Here is a 17,353-nt window from a genome sequence, read left to right as displayed (position 1 = left end):
GAGTCTTCCTGAAGATGAGCTTAAGAAAAGTGCAGTGGGGCTCAGGACAAGGAAAATGTATTTGAAGAGTAGAATGATTCTTTTTTTTCTCACTGGCTATGTAGTCAAGTGTCTCTTAATTACAAGTTATTGCTGGCTACTTCAAGTAATTACTCCAAGCATGACACAGGTCCTGGCATAAAGGGCAGATCTGAATTCAGTGCTCTTTGCACTGCCAATCACCAGTTCTTTGACATCCCTGAAACTGGCTTAAAAGGGAAAAAAACATTAATGAGGAAAATAGTAGTAGAAAGCATGTGCCTACCCAGCATGCACAAAGGCTTCCTGGCAAATTTGAGTCTCCCCCTCCATCCTTTGTAGCGACAGCAACAGCCAGCAGCCCAGATTCTTAAGGCAAACTCTGCTCCAAAGATGAAAATGGCAAAAGTTTCCTGTATCAAGACACAAACTAGACTGTTAGTCTCACAACAAGTTTTGCAGTAATTCTGGGCACAAGGATACAGCTGAAGGAAACAGATGAGGGGCAAGTGTTAGGATATGGGAAAGAGAGAGGAAAAAAGTGAAGGAGGATCGAGATTGATGACAGAGGCAAGGCAAAGTGGGGCATAGTTTTCCAGCCTGCTAAGTACTGTGCAGGAGGGATCTGCCCCTGCTGTTGGGTAAATGTGAAGTGCTTACCCTGCCTTAATGGAAGGACAATTACTTCACAGAAAGACCTCCTTCTCCACAAAAAATGAGCAGACGTATGTGAGGGGTGACTGCAAAGTCCCCAGGGCACTCTGTACCCACCCCCAGGGTCACCCACCAGCAGCTCGTTCATGCAGCCATATCTGTCGAGACGGGGGCAGGATACAGGATACTCACATGGTCAAAAGTTTAAAGCAACGATAAAGACATAGGTAAGACAAATTTAAGGCATATATTGTTCCCTTAAATTTCTGGTGGACGAAAGAATGGGATTTTGCACCTTGCTCCAGACCCTTTCTAAGCATGGGGAGGGAATGGGGAGCAAAGAGCTTCTCTGAGGTGCCCAGCAAAGACAGGCCAAGGGCAGCCTGGGGCACGCAGTTACTTTTCCTCTATGAATTGCTGGCAGGAGGGAAAAGGGGACTTTTCCCCATGCTCATTACCCATAGCTCCTAAAAACTGCTGAAAGCTACGTAAAAACACGCACAGGAGAAGGAAAAATAACCTCAGGCTTTTTCAAATGTGAAAGATGGGCCTAAGCAGGGTAACAGAGACCAAAAGCGAGTTTCACATTCCCCGAGGGATGAAGGTGCTTTCATTCAGGCACTTTTTGTGAAAGAACATGCAAAGGGAAGTCACCTTTCATTCCTTTTGGCATTTAGCTCTTGCTCGGATCTATGTCTCTGGAGGCACAAGGGGAAATGGAAATTGAGATCCTGGAACTAATTTTGATGTGCAGTTTCCCTGGGGATACTTTAAATAAGGCCAGGTTAAGCGAGACATTGTGCCCTGTATTTTATGATACCTATGGGAGCAAAGGAAGTTCATTTTTTAGGGTCATTTTCATTAGGTGTTGAATTTGCCATTTTATATTTAGTAAGGGAGTTTTTTTTCTATTTTTTAATTCTTATGCTAAATGGGAGGCCTTACTGAAATAAAGTCTTGAGCATCAACTTCAGCATTTATAACAAGCTATCTAGAATGTATTTGCTGTGAAAACATTTTCTCTCAAAGGCACTGCCTGCAGCAATTTCAGTTATGCTGCTGTTGGACACAAGCATGAGTACAACTGTGATGACCTCCCCTGAAAGGAATACTAGGATTAGTAGAATACTATAGAATGAATCAAAACTGTTGAAAGATTCCCCCAAAAAATAGTTTTCAAAAAGCTTGGGTCTGGCATGGTCAGTAGGGAATTTACTGATGATCTGATGGAAGGGCTGTTAGACTAATGCTGAAAAGCCATTGTTTAAAAGCCTCAGGCCAGTCTTTCCTCTTATTTTCTTTTTGCTCAGGAGCCTCACTTACTCTTTACTCACTTGGTGTTGACAATGGACTGAGAACTCTCCAATATGTAAGTGTACAGTCACTGCTCCGGGACCAAGAGCAGAAACCTCACTGCATGCAGAGCTGGGAGTAAGTTTCCATCCCTGGTGATGGGGCTGATTTCGATTCCAGGGCCTTACCAGGCCAATGCAGCAGCCACAGTTTACTTACCAGCAAGAGGAGCCAGTCTCCAGAAACTGTTTCATACTCCTTGAAAGTTGTCAGGACAGCTAAGATCAAACACCCCAAGACAATCAGAAACCTGGAATGAAATAAAAGGAAAAAAAAAAAAAGGGCAGAATTTTAATCCTCTCTGTATTTGCACTGGAGATAGTGCATGTAAAATCATGGGTGGAGACCTCCATGGGATGGCTGCTCCCTGTTGGTGAGAATGAGAAGGGTTTTAATGAAGATCAGAAGTTTTCAACCAGGTTGGAGCAGGGGGAACTGGTAGTCACGGCAAGATCCAGAGTCAGAATGTTCCTGGGACAGACATGCTATAATCAACTCGCAATCCTCAAGAATGAAATGGGTGACAGTGCATTTTCAGAAGGGATTGTATGATATGGCGGAGGATTGTATTGCTCTATTCCAAGCTGTGTGCTGCCCAAAATGGCACTGCAGTTCCAATGCAATGGATCTCCCTGGCACATCCTGAAGCCTGGGAAACAGTAAACGCCTCACTACAAGGCAGCACTGGGACAAACCCTCCCTTGAAAACTGCATTGTATTTCTTTTTTCTTTTTCTTTTTTTTTTTTTTTTTTTTTTTTTGTTCTCTTGTTGCACTCATTTCTATGCAGATGAAAAGATGAAAAGGTTTGAAAGAGTAATAAGAGAGGGCAAATTTCTGCTCTCCAGTAAACAAAGCGAGTGATAAATCACTGCCCCTGTCTTATTTCCTGTCTGTGAGGCTCCAGAACACAGAGATTTGACTAAAAATTTAACTCCCAATGCTGGCAAATCCAATTCCGTCTAATTGATCTGCTTTGCAAAACTATTCCCAGGTTCAAGCTATTCAAAATCTTTTATAGAAGTGATTACTGTGAAGCAAAGAGGGGAAAGCTCATATTCTGGTACTTCATGTACCCAGATCATGGGCATTTTTCTGTGTTTCCAAAACTTGATCCACAGGAACAGAGGGGCAGATGGCCATGGAAATGTTTTGAGTTTAATGGATAAATTAGAAAGAAGTATTTGCAAAAGCTCTGGATCCCCTGCTTTTATAGTTAGGGTACATCAAAGAAATGATAGGCATTAGGTACTGAAATCATCCAGGGAAAAAAGCCTGTGAAGAATCAAGCTCTGTTTATGTGTACTACCTGTTTTGAATTTTAATCTGGTTCCTGTAGTGTGATTTCATCTCTTGCTGAGTAAAACTCCACTTTGTTTCACTGGGTGAAATGAGCAGAGCCAAAGCCTGCAGAGGAGGCAGTGACAAGGGACTCAGTTCAGTTCAGCAACGTGTGTCTTCTAACCTGCCTTGTGGTTTTTTTTTTCTTTCATGACTGAGAAAACCTAGGGCTAAAGAATGGTATTCTGAGAATGTGCAAATTATTTGCAGCTGGAGTGAAAGGACAGAGGTGAGCTCCAGATAGGTCCTGCTGGCTTTTGAGGGGAATTTCCTCCAAGCAGATTCCACTAGCACCCTACATGCAAGGAAAAGACAGCAGTGAAACACTTCATAGCAAACCCTGAAGGATTACTTTGCTGTGGCTTTTCTGAAAGTCACTGTTCTTATGCCAGGAAAATTTCAGATCAGCCATTTCAAGCAAGGTTAGAACAGAAGTAAATGTGTTTGCTCGTGCTAAATAATTTTGGATTTCTTTGGCAAGTTTCACCTTTTCCCACTCCCCAGCCCTGCTCTAGGGCATGGGTTATGTAGTTGAGAGGAAACAAACCAAAACTAGTCTTTTTCCATCTACCTATAACCACGTTCCTGTTCAAGACATTTGGCAGTTCACTTAGCAATTTTATGGTGCTTCTGCCATGCCCTTGAGTTTTTCCACACCGTATCTTGTTCCCCCCACCTTGCAGTTATAAAGCCAGTGGCTCCCTGGCTTCCCAAGACCCATGTTCCAGCTGTCCTAAACCTCCAAGAGCAAACTGGTGAAAACTAAACAAAGACAATATGATTCCTTTGATTAACTATAAGCCACCTATGTTCTGCCACACTGCAAGCCTTTAGAGTGGTACCATCACCACACCCCATTTAAAGCCTTGTGCAGCTGCTGCTTGGTACTTTCCATTACAGCCACTTCCTTATACCATGTGAAATTTCGGCCACCCATTAGCTCACAAGTATCATCTTAATGATTTAATGAAAGGTGAAACACACTGAAAGCAGTCCAAGGAAATTACATCATTGCATTACATCATGGGCGACTTCAACGAAAGGCATGAATTTATGATATCATTAAAAAAAACACGGCTGCCAATTAAAGATGACGTACAGATTTTTGTCCGAAAGGAAGACAGAAGATAAGTCAGTAGTGAAATCATCTTTTTTGCCTAACAAATGCCTGCGGTTTCACCACTAGAGGGTACCGGTGCTCCACAGAGCGAGGAGTTGCAGCTCCCTCGTTTGGAAACCGACTCAAAGAAGGGGATGTTCAGGTGACCGCAGCCACGTATTTGATATAAGGAAAGGGGTCTTACAGTGATGAAAGAATTTGATCAACAAAAATCCCAGGTGTTGACTGCTCAATGCTGATGAGGGTGCTGCTTGTGCAATCCCTCCATGTGGCACAGAGCACGCTGCAAGTCCCAGCTCCAAGTAAAAGCCCTCCCATGAGAACATTAGATCACGCAGGACAAAACACCCACTAAAAGTAGGGTGAGAGGGTCATACTGAAGATCACAAGTCGTTGTGAATAATCTTGAGGGCAAATCTGAGAAGAGATTGTGGCCTGAAGCCCCCTTTGCAGGAAGTGCATGCAAGCACCTCAGAGGTGCCATGGCTGAGTGGGAGCTGCAGTCCCCAAAACCAAGGAGCCCACAGAGCCACGTTCCCTCCTACAGGATACTGCGGTATGAAGGGATGAAAAGCCTGTGGTAGTAGCCATAACCACAACCCCTCCTGGAAGGGCTGGCTTTCCTCCTGCTGCGCCGTATCTGAAGGATAAACACCAACTGCGAACACCCACAAGTTAATCAACTCACATCTCCTCAGCATCTTCAATAATTATGACTGCAGCTCAGAGCATGCAATCAATTTTAATCTGCATGGATGCTATGCAACCCACCCTCTTCTGGTCTGGATCTTGGTGGTTTTGAAGCCTGCAAGTCTTCTCAAGTCCTCTTTCTATGGAAGATGTCACTCAGATTCCCCACCCTTCTTACATCAGTCCTCTTTGCTCAGCAAAGATGATAAGAAGGTACATCTTCCCCTTGCTGCTACTGTGGGCACACCTATGTCCATATGGCGGCCATGCAAACATAAAGACAGTTGGCAACAGGACAATGCCTGAGTCTACACTGCCTAATTTCATTTTGTAGAGGCAGCAGTGTGGGCTGAGTGTTTGAGTCTGGCTGCAAAATTGTAACAGGAAAATCACAGGGTAAGAAACTGCTGAAGTCACAAAGGATGAGCAGGAGGAAAACTGACACTGACCTGGGGAATCAAGGGACAGAAGAGGAGGAAATCTGAAATTTACTCAAGTTATAATGATTCGTGGGACATATGTACTAAGGGTAGAAGAAAGAAGTAGGGTGAAAAATCAAGGTTTAAAATGAAAACTGAGTCCTATTAAGTCAAAGCTTCCTATTAAACAGTGTTTCAGCAGGTGGCAGTCCAGACTTCAAGAATGTATATCACATATGCCAGATGAGAATGTGTTCTTCAGCTTTTTAGAATCATCTTTGCCATTATTTTACATTATTTTTCACAACACATTAAGTGGTTCCTATTTCTAGCATTATGCCTTAAAAATCGGATTAGTTTGTTGTATGCATAATTTCCAGACCATCAAATGGCAGTGCCTGTTTGTCAGTGTCACAAATAATATATTGTTCAGGTCAATATATTTTCTTAGTTTTAGAAATTACATGTTTAATACTCATATTTTCTAACTGCACTCTTTTTGTGTGCTAAAAAGGGTATTAAAAAAAAATCTTTCCCAGAAAATAAGTGATTTATGACTATGCATGATCGTGAATCTAATGTTTCTTGTATGAACATCACAGACTGTTTTGTTTGGTAAATTTTTACTTATTTTAATATTCCCCATTCTTTGAGTTTTTCCTCTATATCTGTTTTCATTTGAAGCCAATAGAATACAGATCTAGCTGAGAACCTATATGTGTTTTATATATACATCTGCTCATCATGCTTCCTGTTCACCATCCCTTCCTTCAAAATTGTAGGAGCAGATCCTGTCAGAATTTGCCTGTAATCTATTCCAAAACAGCTTCCCTATGAAGCTGTTTTAAGCACTAGATCTGCTATAGGCAGGCCAAACTACATTTGCATCTTGTGACATTTTTGACAAATTTTTGTGCTGTGGGACAAAATGTTAAGTCTCAGTGAGGTTTAGTTAACAGAGAGGAAAGTGTGCTTCTAGTGTACAGCTCAGGTTGATGTGAAGCAAGTAGGTCAAGCTGGTCAGAAGTACCTATAGAGGATATTTCTTCTCTTTAACTGTAAGGACAGACTGATGATGAGCTCTTATGGAGATGTTTACCTTGTAAATTAGCTGAATGCCACCCCTTATGTTTACCCCTGGTTTGAATATAATTATAAACACCACCTCTTCATAATGTTTATATATCTTTGCTACTGAATTAATTAGCCAGCCATAGCAGTCCTACATGACAAGGTTTTTCTGAAATCCCTTTCTGTAAATTTAGGTACTACATCTACATATGGTCAAGGATCCTGCTTACAGAATTATAAACCAGGCTTAGGGTAAGAAAGCCTTGAGCCTCTAACTGAACAGTTACTTGTAATAAATCACCCCAGTCCAACAGTGCACAGATTTCTTTTTGCTCTCTCATCTGCAATACCACTTCTTGCAAGACATTGGGACTTTTCTGTCTCCAAATGTTCTTATGAATCTTAGATTTTTCTGCTTTGCTTCATTTTGTATTTTATTTTCTTCCCTTAAAGCCTGTACTCTGGTTTCATTATGCTCTGCCACCTGGTAAATGCTAATGCAATTCTCTAAGATTGTGATATGTAAGGAAAATCTGGCAGTGTTCTGCTAAATTTTTGGTTTAGGGTATCCAAAGCAATATGATTTTAAACCATGATTTCCACACAGTTTCCCAAATTTCATATCGGAACAACCTTATTTTCTTCAGCTATTGGCTTTTACCCATCAGGATTAAAAATGCATCTTTTCTCACAGTTCTTTCAGTTTCTCTATATTCCTACCCACCATTTTTTTCTCTTCTTCCAAACTTCATTTTTCACAGAACATCTGCAGTATCTTGCACTGATCGCTTTATGGTTGCTAATGAGAAACTTGAGTCAGGGTTTTTAACACTAAAAAAAAATGACATAACCAAATATTTGAGAACAGCTCTTCAGAGAGAAGGGAATGCATGCCTGATTTCCACAGACTCAGGAATACTCACTGTTTAATATGTAAATTCTTGACTCTCTACACTTCCAAGAAACAGGCCAGAGATCAGTACTGAGTTTAGAGTAATAGGAAAAATTCAAACATTTTGTGAGGCTACAAAAGGGCAGAGAATGCAGGGAAAAGCATTGAGAAACTTAGTGGAGGTCCTGGAAGAGAAGAGAAAAAAACAAGTCCTGCAGAAGGGATGTTTTAAGGTTCCTCTTTCTTTGCATTCACGGGTTTCCCTGAGTGCACGCACAGAGCTCCATGTAGAAATCCCTGTCCCAGTGCCATTATACAGCAAGGACAGGGTAGAAATGCCATGCTCAGTAAGCTGTATTGCACTCTTGCTCTGCTGCAATGGCAGAGGCAGAAAAAAGTCCTCCATTGGTGCTGAGGGAAACCTTAGGAAGTAAGGATAGATCCCCAAAAGAGCCCTAGTCTAACTGGCATACAAGCTGACCTGGCACATGATGAGGTGGTAGCCCAGAATGACATTGTCCATTGGTGGCAGAAGTGACAGACATTGTCCCTGATGCAGCAGGAAGCTGAGGCAGAAAAGCCCAAACCTGTACCCATGCCAGGTTTTTGATGACCTTTGGCTCTCATTGGCAGGAATGCCTCTGAATGGGTTTCACTGCTGTTTCCACGAGTCTGGAAAGCTTTTAAAACAAGAACTGGGAGAGGCAAGCTGTGTTTCATAGCAGGGCATTTAGGGTACCAAAGAACAGCTTCTGTATCAGATGATTCCTCTTTCCTCTCCTCCATGCACTAGACAGACCGGGTTAAAGTTCCTTTGTCTCGCTTTTTTTTCAGACCCAGTCCTAAAAACCTTTTTCTTCTGAGTCCTTTTGACCACCATTACCATTTTTCTCAGGGGGTCTGGTACGTTTTGGGTCAGCAATATCAGACAGCACAGACACCATCAATCTGTATTTTCTGCTTAAGGGGGAATTTCAGAAGAATGGCCTGACACATTTCCCAGGTTTGCTGGTATGAGACTGCAGAACAGCCCGGAGCACTTTGTTTCCCTGCCTGTTTTTTCTAGCTTAGAAGACAAGCCTGATATACCAAGATCCTATTTCCCTCCTGGGACAAGTGTTAAAAGTGCTCCAAAATTCTTGGCACATGTAAGTTACTGGGAGAGACCAAGGCCTCTTGTCACATTGGTGACTGAGTGGGGAACAGATAGCAGAAGCAAAGGAGAGGCAGTGACAGCATTAGCTACCAAGGGGTTAGATGTCTCCTATTCCTCTGCAGCTTGAATAAAGATGGAAAAGCTTCTGACTTGCAACTAAATATCCTGGATTGCTTTATTAGTGGTTTTAAATTCTATTTTTATATTTGCTGAAGGACATCAAACTGAACTACTGTTTGGGGCTTTTATCTGCCATGACCAGAATGCCTATCCATGGGCTTATCTCTGGCTGACAGCAGCTGCTAATTGAGTTGAGGCACACAGACTGTGGAACACGGTAAGTCATGAAGTGCAGCAGAACAGGGAGAGCACAGAGCAAAACCACATCACCCAGCAGCCCCAGCTGCAAAAACCAAAAATCAAATGAGCTGCAGAAATGCTTATGGCAGGGCATTCTCCAAAAGACATTTAAAATACATGCATGAAGCCATTTGAAGGTAAACCTTAAGATTGTTACATTAGTTTCTGCTAAATTTTGCAAAATAAAAGTGTTGAACCTTTGAAAGCCAGCCTGTAATTGAGTAGTCAAGTGCCCAGACTTCAGCAAAATCTGTAAAAAAGTTAGTTTAGATGATAAAAAGACCCTAAGGTAAGACTAGCAATTATGCATATCAATGCTTAAACATCTGGAGAAAATTTCTAGGAAAATACCTTTTTGAATCTCACCAAGACTACTGTGTCCAGAGGGACAAAAGATTTAGGAGTCTACTTCCAAAATGACAAAATCTCGGGGTACAAAAGACTTTGGCTGTTTCACAGGCATATACACTGATCCCCCCACAAGTCTTTCCTTGTTTCTTTAGAAGAGAGAGGGATGGGTTGTACCCTCTGAATAAAGTTTTAGAAATCTCAAAAAAATGCAGATGAGAGTAACCTCTGAACCCACAATTGTGACTTCTGCCTTGATTGAACAAGTGTTGTGATATTTCCTACCTTCCCATTTGAAATCAATAAAAATCAAAAGACTGTAGCAGACAGAGAAAACAAACAGAAAAACCCGATCAAAGAGCCCACCCACCCTTTCTTCCACCTGACCAGACTCCCTTTACTTGCAGGCACACACATCAAATACATTAGGTCCTCCAAAGGTGGCATAACTAAAAGTGAATTTCTAATAAGTCCAGACAAAGCCTCTGTAGTCCCTAATACAGAGTTACTAGGTAGGAAATTGATAACAATAATTTGGTGGTCAGACAGATTCTTACAATGAACTGAAAAGAGAATCTTTGCTCTTAATTCAAGACTTCAAGCCATTTGGGAGTATTGATAGCTGGGGTTTTTTCCTATTTATGACATACTTTCAAAAATGCCAATAATTCCAGTCCAGTGTAGCACTTCAGCCACGCGGGACTGCCAATCGAAAAAGCAATTTCCGGCTGGGACTGTACCTTCTTTGTCTGTGCCTTCTCAAACTCATCACACAGTCGCTCTTATGTGAGAACATGAGCACTTTTTGCAAGGATCTCAGTTCTCACTTGGAGTGGGACATTCAGAAGAAAAGCTGCATGGTGCCATTCCCAATGGACATTTTAGCCTGGCCAAAGATTTGCAGCAATGTAAGGAAGAGAAGCATGGCTGCACATGGCCTGCACCCCACAACAACACTGCCAGTACACTCTAGGTCCAGGTAACATTCCATTATGGGCAATGAAGGATGTCCTGATAATGCAGATCCTGTGGAGCCAGACATATGGCTCAGTTCTCTCAGATCAGCTAGGATCTCTGGATTTTCTGGCATTAACTCCACACTGACCTCCATCATTTTGCACCTGAGGTGGTTACAGTTGTGCTTGTGACACAGGGCACTTCACTCAGGGCCTTTCCAGCTAAAAGCATGAAGTATTGCAGCTAGAATGGAAGATAGACCTTTTCCACATAGTTTAATCAGTGCCTGACCAGGAGAACATCAGACAAAAGCCTCTGATCTTTGCTTTGAGCCATCCAGCTGTTGAGGTTTTTTAAATCCAGGAAGACTTTCTGAAATTTTTCTGTAAGTGAAGAGTTCAGAGTCATTACTGCAACTTAGATTATTTAACAACACTGAACATCAGCTTTTCTTAGCAATCTGATCTGTAGACTATGATCCATTCACAGATCCAGTGGTGAAGCAAAAAAACTCACATCAGTCAGGGAAGGATTTTTTACTGTGAAGAGTGCAAAGAGGATGAGCTGCCCTCACTTTACCCACAGGGAGAGAAGAAGAGGAGAAAGGATCTGTGCTAAAAGATGCAAGGGCTAAACTTCATGTCACAGGAGCGGTGAATAAAAAAGAGCAGTGGTGGTGTAGAGGACTGTTTTTTCTTGGAATACACAGATTGACACAGCCAAAATACTGTGTTAATAAACCAGATTTCACTGGAAATTAAACCAGATATTTCATCTGGTTTAATTTGATGCTGTTCCTATAAACCTTTTCTTACACCCTTCATTTTCCTCCATAGCAGGTTGTAGTCTGGCATTCATGACCAGTCAGACAACAAGGATTCACAGCTCTGGCTCATTTCCAGAACAATACCCCAGGAAACAGCATTAGCTGGAAGCCAGGGGAAGGCAACTGAATGCAGAATGTTCTTAAGGATCTCCCTAGAACAGAACTGGGAATGTCTCAGAGGCTCTAGATTATCCCAGATAGAATAGCCATTTTTAAGCATATCAGTGTAGGTGCCTTATCTCAGTCTGATCCCAAGGGATGAGCTTTTATCCAGTAATGATGGACACCACAATGCAACTCGACTCTCTTGCTGTTTCTCCATGGGGAAACAGATGTCCCTCCCCTAGGTTCTGTTGCATACTTCCAGCCCCGTATGGAGTGCATTTGGTGCAAGTGACCCAAACCCCAAATTTTTTGTGTTTTTGAAGGAGATGGCTCCATTATACCAGCCAAGGGTAGTGTCAGAGTCCTGGCCCTGAGCACAGTGTCACATGGAAGAAAATCCCTTTAGGATGGGAGCCTGAATACAGTCTCCCAATCACACCTTCTCCAGATGGCCAAATGTTTGATGCCAGGCCCTTTGTCTCAGTGCAGAAATGAAACCACTTCCTGTAACTCAGCCTCATACCAATTAAATCACTGCCACACGTCTTTTGTCTTTTAATACCTGCCTTTCAAAATATATTTGAGGGCTTCTCTTCTCTAGTAGTTCTATGTGAACACTGGGACGTTTTTTTAATATCTACTTGTTGGGAAGATAAAAGAGGGACAAAAAGTGGATTTTGACCCTAAAATGTGAGCTGCTGCCTTGATGGTTTAACGCAGGGCAAGATATGGGGTCTGGATAGAAATGTGAAAGGGATGATCAGTCATTTAAAGGTAAATCTCTTTATAAAAGTGGAGTTTTTTCAAAATCTTGCCTCTAAACTGATGAGAACATGTCAATAATTTTTAAGTGTTTCAGCAAAGGTGCTTACAGAAGCTGTGTTACGTGGAATTTCTGTAAGATCTGCATCTCCATAGGAAAGAGATGGTGCTGATGGAGCATTGAGGCAAACACAGCAACAGCTGAAGTATGGGGTACAGATAGGTTATTTGTGCTCCTTTCCCATCTCCAGTTCACATTCATTAGTAAATGATGAGTGGTGTTAGCATGGCAAATGGATCACAGCCTCACTGGTGGTGAACTTTGGATAAGCTCTTTGGAGGTCATTGTATCACCAGGACTCTGATTTACACCACAGAACAGTATCATTAGCACACAGTATTTGTACCTATGTTAATCTGATGATGTTTTAAAGTATTTCTGCTGGTTTGCATTACCATGAACGATTAATCAGCGTTCAAAATTCAGAAGGATCATCTGTAAGCACGTAACATTTCATTTGGTGCCTGAAGTTGAAGTCTTTCAAGGAGGTTATCAGTCTTTTCCAGGCCTGTCCAATTTATTCCTGAAATGTTTCATCAGCATCTGCAACAATGCTTCTCAACACAATATATAATGGCCCTTTTGCTCAACTGACTCGTTAATGTCTCAGATTGTGTTATCCCTCTTTAACGTGACATATTCGAACAATGACAATTCTCTTAAACCCTAAGGGAAAAATGGCAATATGGAAGGAGTTATTTTTCTTTTACTGGAAGAAAAAAAATCTCTTGAGTTGAATAAGTAAATTGAACTGGCAGAGATTTCAGCATATGTAAAGTAAATTTAGAAAAATAGAAAAAAATGCAGTAATGAGAAGTCCTGCATGCAGAATACAATCCAGCTAAGCAGTTAAGTCTGTGCTAAGAAACCCTGCTAGGACTAACCATGAATATTTTGTGTCTCCTAGATGGAACAGCTGGTTTTTCAGAAGGAATGTTGTCTCTAACAGAGGAATATTGGGCACAGTGAGACACAGTCTTGACCTAACTTTCCTATTCTTACTTAACATCCATGGAACAAGAATTCCTATTAATCCAAGCTTTTCCACCATCTTCTGTTGTTGTATTAGTGCGAAGAGTGGCTGGAATTTCAGCATAATAATGAATCACTAAGGGTGGAGAGTTAAATCCATTTTCAGGTATAGCATGACAGATCTGACCAGCCAGCCAGCCAGTAAAGCTCACTCAGTGAGCTGAACAGCCCTCTGAGCCCCACAGGCAGTACCAGCTACATTAGTGTGACAGCAGACACAAAACATCTGTACAGACAAAGATATTTGGGTGCCTTAATTGATTATCCAAATCATGCCTTGAATCTAATCCCATGCAGGTGAACAGAAACAGAAAATAACAATACTGGTGTTCTGCTCACTGCTTGCAGTGTCTCTGCCAGTTCTGAATACTGGGGTGATGGAGGTTTACATCAGACATATGGAGTTTTTCCCTTTATCTGTAAAATTAAGACTCTTGCAGAGGTACAAATTTCAGGCCTAGGTTTTCACTGACCTCCCAGACAACCATGATGGTTGACACAGGCATCTAAAGGGTGTGAAAAGTCAGGTTTTTTCTCCCTTTATGTCCCACCAGGACATGTCCAGGGATAGGGAGTTACACTTGCCACGTGGCTACAGAAAACATTAGTGAGTACTAGGCTGTAACTCTTTCCTGGGTGAAAGACCTACTGACTCTAACAATCCCTCCAGCACCTCAGTTCTGTGATCAAATAGGGATCTTAGCCTTGGCAATCTACAGCACCGGCTACATACTTGTATTTGATGTCATGTGGCTTGAAGTTGTTCTCAACACTGATCAATTATTTATTTCACAGGCTCTAACTGTTTCAAGGATGTTTTATGAGTAGACTTGACCAAGATGCTCATGACTGATTGTATACTGATTGTTCTATTGCTTACCAGAAGCAGTAGCCCCAAAAAGCTTCAGAATTCTGGTCTATACTCAAAGCAGTCCATAATCTTTTTAAACAGGAAATTAAGGAGCCAGTCCCAGGCAGTTCATCGGGGAGCCAAAATTAATAATGAGTTGTTCTCAGAAATATCTCCCCATTACATTTTTACACTCGAGTGTGGATGACTCCTACTGTTTTTCCACAGACAAGACAACTATAAAAAGTAAGAGTTTCCAAAGTAAAAAGCTTAGTTTCTCCTGTGAAGGAGAGTTATAGCTAAAAAAATTTTAAAAACCCAAGTACTGAAAATGCCAGTAACATTATAAGGCCTGGTAACTGCTAGTTTTCAAGTAATTTGAATTCTGGGGATGCTGTTGTAAGTCTAATGATAAAGCTCATTACTCACGAGAACAAAATTTGGAAGGTTTTAATGGTGAATGCTTCACAGTAAATTACTGGCACTATTTTGGTCACTGTAACATTTTTAAAAAAGCACATGGTTGTACTCAGATGCTTGTAAAGATATTAGATACATCTCAAGGTGCCTGCTTTAGGTGTACACTAAAGAGATGTAATGTGGCTGTGGATGCTGTTTTTCTAACACAAGTGATTCAACATGCCCGCAATAGAAAGCAGTAATTAAGTTCTGCACACATCATTACTGGAGTTATGGGGCAGGCCAAGAAATATTTCACTCTTTAGACTCTTGAGGGAACTTGTGCTCCTTCTTTCAGCATGGATTGTTATGTTCTTTCCTTCACAGGACAGAAGAATAGAAAAGTGTGTGAAATGTTTCAAACACAAATACTGTTTTGCCAGGAATTTTGAGTCACTGTCTTTATGCAAGAAATTTCACACTGTGCACAAAAGCAGGAGCAGCCTTTCCCTTGAGCCTGCACACTAGAAATTAATAATGCAGTCATCATTTTGTGCATTCTGTTGCATCTTTCAACCTTGCTCCACCTCTTTATTCTTCCTGTAATCATTTAACATGAGGAAGTTTTTTACGTTGGAAAATACAGTCATATAGAAATGTTTTCTCACCTCCAGGAAGTACTTTTGGTTTTTATATCTTATTTATTTATTTATTTATTTATATCTGTTTACTTATTTCCAGCACAGTTTTTTATTAGTGCCCTAGTTTACAGAGCATGGAATAAATTGCACATGTCTGTCTCTCCATCCTTTATTACAGCATTAACCTTTCCATTATCTGCTCAAAAGCAGGGTTTAAATTGCAGCCATTAGATTCAGCAATGACTTCATCAGCTAATTTAGCAGCAATCCCAATCAGTCAGTTGATGGCCCACAGATCCAAACTTCATGAGTTAGATGATAAAAGAAGGAAAAACAAGATATAACAGCTAAAACCAGATTGAATTCAGGGGTTATTGGCTCCTCTCCACTTGCTTTTATGGTACAGCAAGTTAGCTAGATTGGAGTCACACAATGCTCCAAATTGATAAGGTAGCAGTGCATCAGATCAGACATTTTTTGCATGCATGAATTTCTATAATTACCTCCATTCAGCTGGGAACAAATAAAGTATAGATTATTATTCTAGGATTCACACATAAAAATCCATATTTATTTCATAGCTATATATGAAATATATCACTATGCTTTTGGGAGCTACCAGTCCCTATTTTAGTCAACATGCATTGGTGTGGTTTGTATGCTTCTGCCTGCCCCCTCAGGTTCTCCTCTCCCCTTTATCCACTCCACCTGAAAGAAGAAAAGTTCTTCTCTGTCACTGTTTGGTGCCCAATGAGAACAGAGAAAATCTGAAATATTAAACTGGAAAGATTCAGATAACCTTAGCTCTACCCCATCCTCAGCCTTGTGGGCTGGATCTCATCACCTTGGCAATACTGGGTTTAGGGGGAGTTCAGGCCAAGTGAATCTATTGCCCAGTTTTCACCAAACTGTCAAATTTACATTGACATCCATCTAGTTACTCTGTGATGGGATTTCAATCCCAGTGAGTAAAAAATAAATTAGCTGTTGTCCCTGATTACAAGTTTGTGTAAACACACCCTTAAAACCTTACCTTATAGTTGGAGAACCAGATCTGGTAATATAGCAAGCCATACTATTAGAGTTACTTGTTAGTACCTCTAACTTAAATGTACAGTGTTTTTGGGTGAGAGTTTCAGAATTAATGAGTTTATCAAGGGCATTAAGACAAATGTAGCTGAAGTGGAACGGGTTAATTTTTCATACTAAGAAGCAATTAATTAATAAGAGGGCACAAAATCCTGTGTTTTCACAGTTAATCTGCTCCCATTATCATTGTAACCTGGATAAAGAAGGCTCAGCTATTTCTACATCCCACTGGAGCCTGTTCCATATTTGTATTTTTTGTTTCTTAGAAGCAGTATATATACAAAGGCCACAGTTTAAGGAAAGTAATGACAGCTTGAGCAGAAGTGCAATAAAATCCAGGGAGTCTTTGATGAATAGGATGACACACTTCTTACATCTTCCACAGTCTGATTGAAGCCAAGCATCAGATTTGGCATCAGGGAGGGATATCTCTTCATTTCACTCTGGTGTCAAGCACTGGCTTAGACCTGGATATTTTCTTTTCTTTTTCCTAAACCATAAGACATCGTCCATTTCTTAGGCTAATCTGGGAATTATTTTATTATTGCAAGAAGTAAGTATTGTATCACTCTTGAAACGCTTGGTCTTCAGTACAGACCTTTTTCTTTTTTCATTGTTTCAGGCTCATTGTAAAGGTAACTGTCATTGTTCTGGTGAATGCAGTGCATAAGTAGATTGTCTCTGGTATCATCTGCAGAAAATACTTAAATTTAAGTAACTGCATGTGAGGGAAGCTGTTGGCCCTTGTAGCCTTTGCAATGAAACAGAGTGCCCACATCTCCACATCCTGGAGCCTGACTATGAAGGGTCAGAGATGCCAAAGGGGTTGTAACTCCTGCACATGTAGTGGAAGACCACTGAAATAAATCCAGAAAGATCAGAGAATCATAGAATATGCTGAGTTGGAAGGGACCCATCAGCATCACAGAATCCAGAAATGTGCCTGAGAGAATTGTCTCAGTGCTTCTTGAACTCTCTCAGGCTTGGTGCTCTCACCACTTCCCTGGGAAGCCTGTTTCAGTGCCCAACCACCCTCTTGGTGAAGAATCTTTTCCTATTATCCAGCCTAAACCTCCCCTGGCACAGCTTGAGGCCATTCGTTCAGGTCCTGTCACTGGTCATCCAGTGTCTGGTATCTGCCCCCTCCTTTTCCCCTCATGAGAAAGCTGTAGACTGCAATGAGGTCTCCCCTCAGTCTCCTCTTGTCTAA

The 17,353-nt window shown here is 41.2% G+C and overlaps 1 protein-coding gene across 3 annotated transcripts in view; it reads right to left on the bottom strand.

Annotated features, from left to right (window-relative positions):
* The window catches only part of KCNQ3 (potassium voltage-gated channel subfamily Q member 3), a 193,607-nt gene that overhangs the window by 37,311 nt on the left and 138,943 nt on the right, over positions 1 to 17,353 (bottom strand). For all 3 annotated transcript variants that reach the window (XM_066175786.1, XM_066175777.1, XM_066175795.1), the window contains exons 2-3: positions 2,185 to 2,275; positions 305 to 431 (exon numbers count right to left, since the gene is read on the bottom strand). In XM_066175786.1, coding sequence (XP_066031883.1) covers positions 305 to 431; positions 2,185 to 2,275 — 218 coding nt within the window. The remainder of the gene's footprint in view (positions 1 to 304; positions 432 to 2,184; positions 2,276 to 17,353) is intronic.

The sequence above is a fragment of the Chamaea fasciata genome, unplaced genomic scaffold (genome assembly GCF_029207755.1).
Source record: "Chamaea fasciata isolate MVZ Bird 193981 ecotype frontalis unplaced genomic scaffold, bChaFas1.0.hap1 SCAF_1, whole genome shotgun sequence".
Lineage (NCBI taxonomy): Eukaryota > Metazoa > Chordata > Aves > Passeriformes > Sylviidae > Chamaea > Chamaea fasciata.
The sequence above is the reverse complement of the archived record's forward strand: the minus strand, read 5'-3'. Positions and strand labels throughout refer to the sequence as shown.